The sequence below is a fragment of the Bison bison genome, unplaced genomic scaffold, assembly GCF_000754665.1.
Source record: "Bison bison bison isolate TAMUID 2011002044 unplaced genomic scaffold, Bison_UMD1.0 scf7180017864080, whole genome shotgun sequence".
NCBI lineage: Eukaryota > Metazoa > Chordata > Mammalia > Artiodactyla > Bovidae > Bison > Bison bison.
This window is the reverse complement of record NW_011494652.1, coordinates 5,371,325-5,387,095: the sequence shown is the minus strand read 5'-3', so window position 1 is coordinate 5,387,095 and position 15,771 is coordinate 5,371,325. Positions and strand designations below refer to the sequence as shown.

Sequence of the window (15,771 nt, the reverse complement as noted above, 5' to 3'; positions counted from 1 at the left end):
GTTGGCAATTTGATCTCTGGTTCTTCAGCCTTTTCTAAATCCAGCTTGAACATCTGGAAGTTCATGGTTCATGTACTGTTGAAGCCTGGCTTGGAGAATTTTGAGCATTACTTTACAAGCATGTGAGATGAGTGCGATTGTGCGGTAGTTTGAGCATTCTTTGGCATTGCCTTTCTTTGGGATTAGAATGAAAACTGACCTTTTCCAGTCCTGTGGTCACTGCTGAGTTTTCCAAATTTGCTGGCATATTGAGTGCAACACTTTCACGGCATCATCTTTTAGGATTTAAAAGCGCTCAACTGGAATTCCATCACCTCCACTAGCTTTGTTTGTAGTGATGCTTCCTACGGCCCACTTGACTTCACATTCCAGGATGTCTGGCTCTAGGTGAGTGATCACACCATTGTGGTATCTGGGTCATGAAGATCTTTTTTGTACAGTTCTTCTGAAAGGTATACATATTAAAAATGTAATGCTTATTGTGAAACTCTTCTCTAAAAGTGAAAATCAATAGTGGTTTTCACTCAGTACGTTAGAGTGCCTTTTCCCTGTATTTCCCAACCCTGGGTCTTGTCACTTTTTCTCATTCTTTCAGTATGGTTGGTATTTTTATTTGTCTGATTAATAGTAAAATTAAATAACCTGTTTATGTTTTTTTCACCACTCCTTCTTCTTTGAATTGCCTATTAATGTTCTCTGCCAATTTTTACTTTGAAATTTTTTTCTATTGATTTGTAATAATTCTTTGCATATTAAACTTTTGACATATTATCATATCATAAATACTTTTCATTTTAGTTGTTAAAATCTTTAAATCTCTTTGGATACTTCTAAATTTCTGTTTTATTATTTACTTTATGGAAGTTTTTGATTTTGTATGTGGCGGTCAGTTCCTCTGTGGGTTCTGATTTGGTGAGATGCTTAGAAAGCCCTTCCCCACCAGAAGATTATTTTTTTAAATTGTCCGTATTTTCTTTTGATACTTTTATGGCTTTCTTTTTTCTATTTAAATCTTTAATTCATCTGAAATTTACTTTGAATAAGGAATGAGATGGAGATTCATCATTGTTTTTGTTCAAATAGCTAGCCAGTTTTCTAATGCTGTTTATTAATTTATCTATTTCTTACATACAGTAAATTCTTATTTATACTTGGCCTAATTGTTTTAGTGTTTATTTATCTATTTACTTATTTATTTGATCTTAGTTGGAGTGTACAGGCTGAGTAGTTGCAGTGCTCAGGCTTAGTTGCTGCACAGCCTGTGAAATGAAGATCCCCAACCGGAAATTGAACCTGTGTCGCCTGCATTGTAAGGCGGGTTCATAGCCACTGGGCCACAAGGGGCGGTTCCCTATACTCAGCCTGATTTTGGACTCTTTTCCCTTCCACTGATCTCTTTGTTTATTCTTTTCCCAACAACAAGGTATTTTCATTACCTCAGCTTTAGAATACATATTAATATCCTGTTGGGTGACACCCTCTTCTTTATTCTTTTTTCCCTAGAAGAAAATTTTAAAACCTACAGAAAAGTAGAAGAGTTTAGTGCAGCTCCATATATATTAATTTCCTGCATTAAGCAATTATTAAAATTCAGTCCCATTTTTTTTCTGAAGCACTTTGAAGTTAATTGGGAAGCCATTTCCTACTTGAATGCAGCAGGCATCTCTACTTACTTTCCAATTATACTTAACTATTGGTTAGTGTTTGCATTAAGGAAACTTTTGATTTTCGTGTATTTATTTTAATATTTTCTTAATGACTCCACTAGCTTTTTGGTTCATTCTCTTGAGTTCTAGAACACAGTCACACATCTGCAAATGGGATAGCTTTGTCTCCTCCTTTCAGCTTTTTATATCATTTTTTTCTGATTACTTCACCCAACTTTTCAGGCCAGTTTTATATAAACAGCAGAGATAGGCCCATATATTGTTCCTGGCTCTGGTCTCAACTTCAGTCCTGATGCTAACTATATGAAAAGTATATATATTTAAAGTTTATGTTAAGGAAGTGTTTTTTTAGGAAGTGTTTTTCTATTGTTCTTTTTCCAAGGGTCTTTTAAAAATTAGGAATCCGTGTTAAATTTTGCCAAATCCCTTTTTAGCATCTAATAAAATAATTGTATTTTTTCTTTTAGGCTTACTAATGTGATAACATGTATTAATAAGTCCCTAATACTCAGCCATGCTTCTTTGGGAGCCTTCCATGGAAGGTGTATTTTTGTTTTCGTGTATTTTATTGGTTCTTGCCCCTGTTATTTTTGGCTGCACCCTGGAGGGTTTTGTTTGTTTTTGTTCTTCCCACACATGCCCTCTGCCTCTCTCACTGAAACAACGTGGATTGAGGGGCTGTCACAGTGAGGGGCTGTAATATAAGTGACTGGGTGTTGTCCGATGCTGACGGCACGCACCCTTTTTGAGCGCTTCTGATGTGCCAGGCTCTGTGCTAGGTGCTTTCCGTATTTGTTAGTCCACACAGCAATTCTGGTTTATAGACGTCTCTTCTTTATTACTAAGAAGCTGCAGACTTGAGAATTTTTTTTTTTGAGGGACAATTGATCTTTTTCAAAAAGTATTTATATATTTATTTGGCTGCACCAAGTTTTAGTTGTGGATATTGGATCTTAATTGTGGCACGTGGGGGCTTTTAATTGTGGCATGCATGATCCAGTTCCCTGACCAGGGATCGAACCCTGGGTACCCTGTATTGGGAGCACGGAGTCTTAGCACCTGGACCACTGGGGAAGTCCTAGACCTGAGAATTCTCAAGTCTGACTTTAATAGAAAAGCCCCTCCTCCCCACCTCACCCTGCATCCGAGGCCTGTTTTCCCATCCAAAGAGTCCCATCAAGGACTTTGTAGAAAGAGGGGAAAACAATGTAAATCTTGTTGGCTTGTGCAAATGATTGGCATTGATACACTAAAGATATGCTGAGTAGCTGAAAATTAGGGGTCTACTCATAACCCTACGGTCCTCTGCTCCCCAGAGTCACATCCGATAGCCTGGAGCACCTTCCTGGATTCTGTCTCTTGTTTGGGTCTAAGTTTTCCTCATCCTCTGGTGTTTCTCCATTTGAACAGTGTTTCGTGCCATCTGATTTCTTGTGAGACAGACAGAGACAGGAAATCTTTTCTTCTCTCATCCGTTCATGGTAAAATCTCCTCTCCTCAGTCTCCTTCAGCCCATCTCTTCCACACTGTGCCTTTCAGGGTGATGATTCAGTTGCTTTACTCTTTAAAAACCTGCTTTAGGGTTGCTCATTTTATCTTTAATTGTTTTTTAAAGATTTGTTGGGGTATGTGTTTATTTTGGCCGTGCTGGGTCTTCATTGCTGTGCCCAGGCTTTTCTTTAGTTGCGGTGAGTGGGGGCTGCTCTCTGGTTGGGGTGCGCGAGCTTCTCCCCGCCATGGCTTCTCGTGTTGCAGGGCACGGGCTCTAGGGCACACGGGCTTCAGTAGCTGCAGCTCGTGGGTTCTAGAGCACAGACTCAGTAGCTGTGGTGCCCGGGCTTAGTTGCCCCAAGGCGTGTGAGATCTTAGTTCCTGAAGCAAGGATCGAACCGTGTCCCTGCATTAGCAGGCAGATTCTTAACCACTCGACCACCTGGAAAGCCCTAAGGTTACTCATTTTAAAATAATAACGCCTTCATTGCTGTGCACAGACTTTTCTCTAGTTGCGGTGCCTTAGTTTCACAGTCAAAATTATGCTATTTCATGTAAAATAATGAGTTCAGTATCTACATAGTCAAGTAACCTCAAAAGCCATAGAAAACACTCCTCAGAAATTTGCCTTTTGTGTTCTGGTTATTGAGGCTCACGCAGACTTCCGCAGGTGCCATGTTAACATGGAGACAGTTTTAGAAATGGAAAGTTAGTCCCACAGAGGAAAAGCTTTCCCGTAATTTTTTTCTACCGGTGTGCTCTTTATCCTGATAAATGCAGGTTGGAGGGGATAGGCAGAGCTTGCTCTTCTCATTCTAGGATTAAAGATCTGCAGGGGGGAGAAGCAAGGCTTGCTCATGGGACACAGCCATTTCTTGGGACACAAGAGTAATCCAGGCCACTTGGCGTCTGGTCCAGCATTTATCTGCTCTGGTCCCACAAGGACCGTCCGTTTGATTCAGAGACAGGCTTTTCAGTGTTATGTTTCATCCAGATCTTTATTTCTCCTTTCTTCTCCCTTTTTCTGTCCAAAATATGGCCACTGCACTGTTCGCTGATAGCCTGTCAGGAAGGAGATGGGGGCTGAGATGGAGTATGAGACTGTTTCTCTCCTGCTGAGCCCGTCCAGTTCTAGTTTGCTTGGGAATAAGTTTGAAACAGCTGTTAAATGCAGACTGGGGATCATTTGTAGATATCACTTAAGGCTGTTTCTGTTTTATCTTACAGCAGAGCACAAACTAGAATAATTTAGAAGGTTTTTAAAGATTCTTAATATATTTTTGTTCCCTTTGCTACCTAGTTGTCAAGCTTTGTTCTTTCTTCTTGCAGATTTAGTCCAATCGGATCTAAAAGAAAGCAGTTTCTGGAGAGAATTTACTTGGGCTTAGATAACATATCCTTACGAAAGCGCCACTCAGTTACTCATGATCTCCTTTTGTGTCATTTAGCACTTGTATTATGTGGGCACTGTTACATTTGTTGGCGAACTGTTGGGTATACTTACTCCCCATCCTCTCAAGAACTGCTCAAAAGCAGAGATTATGCCATCAGTGTTGCTCTGACTTCATCTTCTGTGCATATTTCCTAATGTTCTCATCTAAACCCCTGTGGGCTCCCACTGCTCCCAGGCTCCAGGCATCTGCCACCTGTAGTCTGCACTTCTGTCGTCGCTTCCTCTCTCTCAACCTCTTCCCCTCTTCCTTTTCTTCCTTTCATTCTGCCCTAGTAGAACAGCTAGAAGAAGCCTATTAAAATGTAAAACATGTCTCTCTCACCTAAAGCCTTTCTTACAGAGTAGGAGCCAGATCTTTACTGCTGTAGAAATGGATGAAAGCAGGCATATGATCGAGGAAGGACTTGCTGCATAAGACGTATCCAACCAATAAAACGTAGGGTAACAGAAAACCCTACCATCAGCCTCTGACTCAGTTTTGTATTTGTTGAGACACCTTCAGTCAGAATGTCTTGCCAGGCTCAGTCATCCTCAGAACTGTCTGGGGCTGTTTCAATCAGTATTGTGTGAGTGTGGATTTAAGGAGAAATGTGTCTTATAAATCAGAGTTTTTCTGTTAAGTTATATGTTGAAAGTATTTACTTGTAATTAAAATAATTTCTTCTGATTGTCAGATAAGTGCCTTGTACTGGTTTTAATTGACTTCTGGACGAAGATAAACTTAAGTTTGTGTCTTGGCTCAACCACGTTCTTGTGTGACCTTGGGCAAGTTTCTTAATCCTTCTCAACATCCTTGTCTGTACGATGGGTATAGTACCCACATCTTAGAATTATTGTAAGACTTACATGAGAATGGGGGTTTTCCAGGTGGCTCACTGGTAAAGAATCTGCCTGCCAATGCGGGAGATGGAGGAGACATGGGTGTAATTCCCTAAGTGGGGAAGATCTGGAGGAGGAAATGGCAACCCACTCCAGTACTCTTGCTGGGGGAAATCCTGTGTTCAGAGGAGCCTGGCAGGCTACAGTCCGTGGGGTCACAAAAGAGTTGGACACGACTGACTGAGCAGGCACACATGCAGATGCTTAATGAGTTACAGACATTTTCCCTAGGCTTTGAAGAACTGGAATATATTTATGTCCCCACATCCCCTTGAGTGATACCATTAAAAGCAAACAGCTAAAAGACCTATTGAACTCACTGCCAATAGTATGGAAATCATATGTGGTGTGTCTGGTTTCTGAGCAAACACTAAACACATCCAGTCTTGCTATTAATCAGTGTTCTGTTACCTAAGGGACTGAATCATCCTTGGCTTTCTTGTTAACATCAGGTGCGGTGGCATACAGGTTTGTTTATTGATTCACCAACTATTTATTGGTCTGTAGTGTGTTTTTCCTTCCTAAAAAGGATCCCACCATATTACCTGCAATATTTTATATGTTGTGTGAAAGGAGAGATGGGCCGGAGTCTTACGAGGCATAAAATTGCTGAGGACAAGGAGTGTCGTTGTCTTCCCTGCCAGGCTGTCTTCGCAAGGCTGTGGACCACATCCTCCCAACTCCCACCACTGCAGTGCCTGGTGTTGAGGAGATGCTCACTCACGTGTGGAACGTGTGAGAGAGTGAGGATGGCAAGCAGAGGCAGAAACACACACGTTCCCAGTTTAGCCCTGCGACTCTTCTTGCAGTGAGTTCATTTAGCACCAGCGAATCCGTGTTTAGGTGCTTTGAAAGTGAAAGTGTTAGTCACTCAGTCGTGTCTGACTTTGCGACCCCATGGACTGTAGCCTGCTAGGCTCCTCTGTCCATGGAATTCTCCAAGCAAGAATACTGGAGCAGGTTGCCATTCCCTTCTCCAGGATATCTCGCTGACCCACGGATGGAACCTGGGTCTCCTGCATTGGCAGGTGGATTCTTTACCATCTGAGCCACCAGGGAAGCCCCTGCTTTGAAACAAACAAAAACATAACTTCTCAGAAGCATTCGTAATTAGCAGCCTTAGACGAGGAACAAAATTGGGAATATCCAGTCTCTTCTATTTTGTTCATCCTTTCTTCTTCCTTTCCCTTTTCCTTCCCTTTCCTTGTTGTGTTCCCTTTCCTTTCCAGCAAGGCTTGGAAATCAGCTAAACAGTGCAGTTAGTTACATTTCTTAATCGTCAACTATGTGAAATATAATAATCCCTTGGGTGTTGGCAGACTCAGAGTTCCTTTGGACCGGCATATTTCTAGTCTAAAGCGGAAGGAGAAACAAATGATGCTGTGGGTCGTCTTTGATGGGGCAGGGGGCGGGCGGCAAGCGTGAACCTGCAGAGATTCCTGCTTAACAAACCTGAGTGTGTTTCAGGAGCACAACTGCAGGAGCGCCAGCCGGTGACGGAGCAGGCCGTGTCAGGGAGGGCTCAGGGACGAGTGTATTAGCACCAACGGCTGCTCTAACAAATGACCACGGACACAGTGTCTTAGAACAAAACCCGCATTTATTTTCATGATTCTGGAGATCAAAAGTCCAAAATGGGTTTCACCGGGCCAAATTCAAGGTGGTGGCATGGCTGCATTTCTTCTGGAGGCTCCAGGGAGCATCGGTTTTCTTGCTTTTCCAGCATCTAGAGGCCACCTACATTCCATGGCCCCGACCCCAGGGGTGCTTCCATCTTCAGAGCCAAACACACATCACTCTGACTTCTGCTTCTGGGGTCACATCTCGTTCTTTGACTTCGGCCTTCCTGCCTCCCCCTTAGAAAGACTTATAAGACTAATGACCCATCCAGACAATTGAGGATCACCTCCCCACCTCAGCATCCTTAACACCATCTTCGGAGTCCCTTTTGCCATGAAAAAGGTTTCCAGGTTCTGAGGATTAGGGGATATTATTGCTTACCACGAGGAGACTGGAGTTCAGAATACAGCTCTGTCACTTACTGGCTGTGGGCATTTAGCTGAGTCATGACTGTTTAGAATCTGTTTCCTCTTCTATGGGTACAGCAATGAACCATCCCCACCAACCCACCCCACCCCCTTCATACACACTCACAGACGGAGTCATGTTTTTGAAGTCTGGATGAAGTAATATGTATGAAAAGACCTGATGGACTTTCTTTTAGTTGATTTTGATTGTGACTCAAAGCAGAAGGAAAGAAAGAGCTTTATTTGCTCCCTTCAGAAGTTATCAGATCTTATTGAGGCAAGGGTGGATTGAGTTCTGTTGATCTGAATTTGTTCCCCTTTTTTTTTCATGAATCTCTTCAACACATATTCTTGTTTACCTGGTTTTCCCTAAAGGCCCTGTTAGGAAGTTGTTAAACTTCATTAACAAATATTTGCTGAGTGGCCGTCCTGTGCCCTGCCCTTTGGTAGAAGGCCCAGAGGTGAGCGAGTGTGGGCCTCAGAGGAACAGAGGTGATTTCAGGGCTACTGGAGCTTAGAGCGTGAGGAGGGAGCACAAAGATGAGACGGACTGGGAGGCAGGGGGATATGAGCGCAGGACCACGTCGGGGGCCCGAGGACCTGACTCGGGTCAGCAGCATCTGTGTGCCTCTCAGTCCCGCAGAGACGAGGGCAAAAGGACACGAACCACTCAGCCCAGGAGCCGAGAGCAGCATCTGAGGTTTCCCTCGCGGCTCCCCCTAGAAGTCCAGAGTCGTCCTGCCTTGGAGGCCAAGGTTGAGTCAGACTAGAGATTCTGAGAATCCAGAGTGAGGGACAGCCCTGTCGCTTTTAATTAAGGGGCATGTCCTCATCATGGCCCTGAAGAGTTTCTGCATGTTTGATGCAAGTTTGGCGGAAATCAAACCTGTGGTCTTTGAAAGCGTTTCCTGCCAAAAGGCTTCTGTTCTGTTTGTGCGGATCATCTCCTTGTTGATACAGATTTGCGTCTGTGTGTGTCGCAGGTGATTAGACCGAAAGGTGGGGGAGGAGCTGGGCAAGCAAAGTAAACATTGATGCCCCCAGCCCCTCCCACCGAAACTGCTCCTACGTATTAGAAGTGAAAAGGCATGATGGTATTTGCTGGAGATAAAGGGACATCCACAGAAGTTCATAGAATAATATACCTTTTGACACTGAGCAAGTACAAAGGTTAAATAAGAAGAGTACTCTTTTACTGATGACGGACGCAGTAAACAGCATTCTAACTTTCTTCCTCTAGGTAAAGCAGCATTTCCGCAACAGAAGGTGTATCTCTTTTCTCATAAGTTCCTTGCCTTTGACTGGACCTTCTTTCTCTAAATTTTTCTAGGCTGTTCAGCTTGACCCTGAAGAAACTCGTCATGCTAAAAGAAATGGACAAAGATCTTAACTCGGTGGTCATCGCTGTGAAGCTGCAGGTGAGTTGAGCAGGATTGTTTGCTCAGGGCCCACGGAAGCTGGATAACCTTGTGCCCATGTCAGGGCTTCAGAGATGCTAGTAGGAGACCAGCATCCTTTGCTGAGTCCGTCACTCAGCAAAGAAGATGCAACTGTGGGAAGGCGGTCCGGCTCACATAGTACTGAATCCCAGTTCTGCCCCTTAGTTAAAGCACTCAGTTTCTTTGTCTGAAGGATAAAAGTGGCTCTCCCTGCCCTGCCTATTAACAGGATTAGCATGAAGATCAAGAAATTCAGAAATTACTAGAATGGCAAGTGTAGGTTTCGGTCTTATTCCTGGGATTTCTGGGTATAAGCAGATATATGGGTTGGGGAGACAGCTTTGGCGGTTTTCCACAGGGTGAAAGATATTTATAGGTTATTATTTCAGGCTTGACAGTTTAAAATTTACTGGGATATTTCGTCTTCTGAGTAATCCCCACATTTAATTCCTTGAACTCACTCAGTATCTCCAAGGGACCCAAAATATTTCACCAAGATTCATATTCTAAGCGTTCTGGAATTTCAGTTTCAGGAGAAACCGAGCTCCAGAAAGGTCAAGGGGTCTGTTTTGCCAGGTGATTTCCAAGTGGCAGAAGTAGAAAGCAGAGAGTCATCACATGCGTGGTCGGTAAACTGCAACACAGGACCTTACTTAACCGAAGCCTTTTTAATGACGGTCCCTCTACCTTACTGAGAGTCTGAAGAGCCTCTGGATCCATGAGATGATGGAGTTCTCCAGCTTAGGAACAGTGTACTTGTGGTTCATGGAGTTCTGTTTCTTGGAGAAACAGTGAGCTGCATGGCCACTCCCTGCTAACCAGGATGTTGGTTACTGGCTCACCTGTTATGCAGCAGTTTTTTGGCTTCATTAAAACCCACGTCTGTAGCATTTTCATAGTACATGAAGCATACACTGAAGTCCTCAGTTCTCCTTCTGAGATAAATACATTATATTAGTTTAGTCCTCGAAACCTGAAACATTTTGGGACTCCCTGGTGGTCCAGTGTAGCACTAAGACTGCACTCCCAGTGCAGGAGGTGCAGGTCAGGGAGCTGGATCCCACCTGCCACAACCAAAGTCCCACATGCCCCCGCTGAAGAGCCCCAGTGCGGCACCCAAGACCTGGTGCAGTTACATGAAACACACATTAAAAAACACTTGAAACATTTTAATTACTCCTTGTGATTTCTGTGTGTCGCTTACATTGAAACTCCCTGTTCATCTCCGTGCATAGTGATTTTAGTCACTAGGTCTTATCTGACTCTTGCAACCTCATGAGCTGTAGCCCGCCAGGCTCCTGTGTCCATGGAATTCTCCAGGCAAGAATACTGGAGTGCATTGCCATTTCCTTCTCCAGGGGATCTTCCCAATGCAGGAATTGAACCCGGGTCTATTGCATTGCATGGAGGAGCCTGGTAGGCTGCAGTCCATGGAGTCGCTAAGAGTCAGACACGACTGAGCGACTTCACTTTCACTCACTTTTGTGCATTGGAGAAGGAAATGGCAACGCACTCCAGTGTTCTTGCCTGGAGAATCCCAGGGATGGGGGAGCCTGGTGGGCCACCATCTATGGGGTTGCACCAAGTCGAACATGACTGAAGTGACTTAGCAGCAGCGGCAGCAGCTATTGCATTGTAGGCAGATTCTTTAATCTAATGTGGTGGCTCAGAGGTTAAAGTGTCTGCCTGCAATGCAGGAGACCTGGGTTCGATCCCTGGGTCGGGAAGATCCCCTGGGGAAAGAAATGGCAACCCACTGCAGTATTCTTGCCTGGAGAATCCCATGGACGGAGGAGCCTGGTGGGCTACAGTCCACGGGGTCACAAAGAGTCGGACACGACTGAGTGACTTCACTTTCACTTTTCAAATTCTTTACCATCTGAGGCACCAGGGAAGCCCTTTAGTCACTAAGTCGTGTCCAACTCTTGCAACCCCATGAACTCTAGCCTGCCAGGCTCCTCTGTCCATACGGTTTCCCAGGCAAGAATACTGGAGTGAGTTGCCATTTCCTTCTCCAGGGGATCTTCCCAGACCCAGGGATTTTTAACCCAGGTCTCCTGCATTGGCTGGTGGATTCCCTACCACCTAAGCCACCAGGGATAATTCCTCCCAATTCTGTGAGATGTTTCCAGACACCATGAATTGAAAAAGCAAGTGAGGGGCCATGATGGGCGAGTGGAAACTTGTGTCTTTTCCTCCTTTCCCAATTTCGCACTCGTTTCTAGGTCACGGGCAGCGTTCCAATTTTCAGGAATTATTTCCTTTGCTAAAAGCCAGTGCTTTCCAGTGCAAACACTGTTGGTGTGGTTTGGAAAGTTCCCTGCTGTTTTTGCCTTCCTCGCAGTTAAATGCCTTTGCCAAAAGAAATAATTTCTTTTCTTTCCTAATCAAATATTTAACATTCTGTAAAATTTTAAATTATACCCAAAAACTACAAATATCCGAAATTTTTTGCTCGACTTCCAAGCAGCTGAAAGTAATTACAGATGTTAACACATTCATTTATCCAGTCACTTATTTATTCATTTACATATTCATCTAATAAATATTTATGGAGCACCTGTTACAGGCTAAGCGTTGTTCTTGGCACAGGGGATTCAGCAGCGAACAAAACAGACCCAAACTCCTGCCTTTAAGGACCTTTACCTGCTGATAGAGCAGCTGTCCTCAAAATAGGGTCTGCAGAGCCTGGGCTCCCCAAGACCCCCTCACAGGACACAGGAGGTCAAAACTGTTCTCATGATAGTACTGTGACTTTACTTGGCCTTTCCACCATGTTGACATTTGCACTGAAGTTACAAGAGCAGTGGTTGACGAAACTGTTACAGGAAGTGGGACCTCCTCCAGGGACCGAGAGCAGGCTCTTGTCTAACACTCAGAAATGGATTGTCCGAGGAGATACATGTGCTGAAAAAGCAGACTTTATTGGGAAGAGATGCCTGGGCGGAGAGCAACAGGGAAAGGGAACCCAGGAGGACCGCTCTGCCACGTGGGTCGCAGCCTCAGGTTTTATGGTGATGGGATTAGTTTCCAGGTTGTCTCTGGCCAATCATTCTGACTCAGGGTGCTTCCAGGGGGTGCATGCCATCGCTCAGCCAAGATGGATGCCCTCGAGGGGGACCCGGGATGTTGGTACGACATACAGTCTGGTGTGTCTCCTTTTGACCTTTCGCAAATTCTTCCGGTGGGTGCTGGCTTGTTAGTTCCATGTTCCTTACCAGGACCGCCTGTCTTAAAATAACTCCTGCGAATGGCTGCTATGGCCCCTGGCCAGGGTGGGCAGTTTCAGTGTTTCCTCTAACAAAACAGCTGGCCCTTCCCTCACACCAGGGCGGCTTCCAGCGTGTCAGCAGTCATCGTGCGTCCACCATCGCAGACTGCGAGGAAGAGGTGAAAGGCCAGGTTTGCTTAAGAATGTCCTTGAAGGACAGTAAGAATTGTTCATTTATTTTGTCTCAGCCCTGGAGCACACGCCTTCTGAATAGTCTGCGTGATGAAATGGAGATGTGCACACAGCACTCCTGCTTCACGGAGGAAGCTGCCTGGCGACTGAGCTGTGTCTTGAAGTAGCTGCTATTTCACAGTACACTGTTCGTGTCGCAAGAAGGGCTTACAGACAAACTGTTACTCAGACTCAGGAATCTGGAAGATTGTTTCTTGAAAATGAACAATGTGAGCCTGTCACTTTGAGGGGAGACAACTGAGAATATTTTTTGGCCAGTAAAATAAATGACATTTGAGTTTTCAAGTGAAGATTAGAATTATATAATATATGTATGTATATACGTGGGTGTGTGTGTCTATATATGTAGGTGTATACATGTGGACACACACACACGTCCATTGGACCACCAGGGAATGCCCAACAATCCACCAAGAATTTCTCTATTTAAAAAATAAGCATTTAAAACACTAGTAACCTAATCTTTAATACATTAAGACTCATTAATGGGTATTTTTATGTGTCATAAGTAATGGTACTATGAAAGTGAAAGTTTTAGTTGCTTAGTTGTGTCTGACTCTTTGTGATCCCATGGACTATGGACCAGCAGGCTCCTCTGTCCCTGGAACTCTCCAGGACTGGGTAGTCATTCCTTTCTCCAGGGATCTTCCCAACCCAGGGATCAAACCTGGGTCTCCCACATTGCAGGCACATTCTTTACCATCTGAGCCACCAGACCAATCCCAAATGTCAATGGTACTATAGTATCAGACACAAACTGTTCTGCTTCTGTACTGCAAATGAAGATATACGATGCTACAGATTTAAAAAGATACTGAAGATAATTTTGAATTTGGACCCAAGTTGGTAGTGCCTGGCACCTGGAAGAAGCAAATTGTGGGACCCACGAGGAGCCGAATCTTTGCTGGAGGGCAGTAAAGACGAGACTAGTACTGTGCTGGGCTCTGAAAGTGCCAGAGCTGGCTGTGCCCTTGTAAGCTGCCCTGCATCTACATCCTTTTACCGGCGCACATAGGTTCACATTCACAAGTTTGCGGTTCAGATAACGCATTTGGGATGGAAACGTTTACGGGAATTTACAGCACACATTTAGATAGTGAGAGTTCAGATAATGAGGGCCGCTGCTGTTGGAAGGTGATGATGCGTCCCAGTGGGGGTGGGGGATGGAGCACGCCCAGGGGTGGAGGAAGTTATGTGGTGGTCACGGGTGGCCTCACTGAGAAGATGGCTTTCATGCAGGGACTTTGAAGAAGGTGAGGGAGGAAGCTGTGCAGATACCTAGAGGAAGAGCACTGGAGGGAGAAGCCAGGGCGAGGCCCTGAGCAGGGAGGTGCTGGCAGGATGGAGAGAAAGGAGGAGGGCCTGAGGCTGGAGGGGAGTGAGAGGAAGAGGAGGGGAGGGCAGAGAGATCGGGGGATGGGGGTGTATGCCGCGATGGGAAGGTCTCTGGCTTTTATTCTGTGTGAATTGGAGGGTTTCGTTTTTCTGTTTATTTTTTGGCTGCTCCGCAGCATTTGTTGTTCAGTCATTCAGTCGTCTCTGACTCTTTGCCACCCCATGGACTGCAGCATGCCAGGCTTCCCTGTCTTCACCATCTCCCGGAGCTTGCTCAGACTCAGTGCTGTTGAGTCTGTTGAGTCTGTTGATGCCATCCAACTGTCTCATCCTCTGTCATCCTCTTCTCCTGCCTTCAGTCTTTTTCTCAGCATTAGGGTCTTTTCCAGTGAGTCAGCACTTCACATCAGGTGGCTAGAGTATGGGAGCTTCAGCTTCAGCATCAGTCCCCTAAGTGAATATTTAGGATTGATTTTCTTTAGGACTGACTGGTTTGATCTCCTTGCAGTCCACGGGACTCTCAAGAATCTTCTCTAGCACCACAGTTTGAAAACATCAATTCTTCGATGCTCAGCCTTCTTTATGGTCCAACTCTCACATCCATACATGACTACTGGAAAAACCATAGCTTTGACTAGACGGGCCTTTGTTGGCAAAGTAATGTCTCTGCTTTTTAATATGCTGTCTGAGTTTGTCATAGTTTTTCTTCCAAGGAGCAAGCATCTTCTAATTTCATGGCTGCAGTCACCATCTGCAGTGATTTTGGAGCCCCAAAAAATAAAGTCTGTCACTGTTTCTAGTGTTTCCAGCTTTTCCCCATTCCCCAACCAAGGATTGAACCCATACTCCCTACACCCCTGCGTTGGAAGTGCAGAGTCTTCAACACTGGATGACCAGGGAGTCCCGACTTGGAGGGTTTTGAACAGGGAAGTGATAGGATTGTTCTGGCTGTTATGTGGAAAACAGGCTGTCAGTGAGAAAGAGGAATCAAGAAGATCAGCTGATAGGCTCTGACAGTGATTCTGGCAGGAGATGAGGGCGGCACCCAAGCTTTGGCCTCAGCAACTGGAAGGGTGGAGATGCCTTTAAGTGAGATGGGGAAACCTGTGGGTGAAGCCGGTTTAGGGGGAAAGATCCAGGAATTCAGCCCATCACATTGTATCTGTGGTGGCTGTTAAACATCCTAGGAGAGAAATTGAATAGACAGTTGACTGTGCGAGTTTAGAGTTCGGGAAAGAGTGGTCTGGGAGAGAGACAGTTTGGAGAGTCGTCAGCTTATCTGAGACCAGAAGATGGATGAACTCCTCGGGACTGGAGGGAGTGGATACAGAGAAGAGAGCTTGTCTAGAGATCGAGGCTGAGGGACAAAGGAAGGACCTGACCTGGGGACCAGGAAAGAACAGCTGAGGGCGAGAGGAAATCCAGGAAAGTGCGGTGTGCGGGAGGCCACGGGAAGGAAGAGGGGCCGGAGGGGGAGTGACGGGCCCTGTCAGAACTCAGATCAGTGGAGAAAGAGGAATCCCCCGTGGAGGTTCTCAGACTCTGAGGATGGCAGCCGTGGTGGGAATAGTGCAGGTAGGAGGTCTGATGGAGCGCAGCTAGGAGACAACGAGAGAAGTCTTCAAGAGCAAAAATAAACGGCTCTTGAGGAGTTTGCTGTAACAGGAAGGCGAGGTGTGGGGCGGTAACCAGCAGGGCATGTGGGGACAAGAGAGGATTTTTTTTTTAATGAGAGAAATATCAGTAACCTGTTTGCTAATGGAAATAATCCAGAAGAGAGAGCAAAGTTGACTGTATGCGAGAGGAAAGAATGACTGGAAGAGCCTCTTGGAGTCAGTGAGCAGGAGGTGAGAGGTGGGGCGGGGTGTGGGGGCCGGGAGCCCCCCGGTGTGACCGAGGGGGGGAATTGTGGCCACACAGATGTGGCCAGGAGCTCGTGTGGCAGGGGCTCTTCTCCTGTCACTTCAGTTTTCTCGGCACAGTGGGAATCAGGGCTGTTAGCTCAGCGTGAAGGCAG

At 45.3% G+C, this 15,771-nt stretch overlaps 1 protein-coding gene across 1 annotated transcript in view; it reads left to right on the top strand.

Annotated features, from left to right (window-relative positions):
• PACS1 (phosphofurin acidic cluster sorting protein 1) overlaps window positions 1–15,771 on the top strand; it is a 150,662-nt gene that overhangs the window by 102,229 nt on the left and 32,662 nt on the right. The window contains exon 2 of the mRNA XM_010837764.1: window positions 8,848–8,935. Within this exon, the coding sequence (XP_010836066.1) occupies window positions 8,879–8,935 (57 nt within the window). The 5' untranslated portion in view covers window positions 8,848–8,878. The remainder of the gene's footprint in view (window positions 1–8,847; window positions 8,936–15,771) is intronic.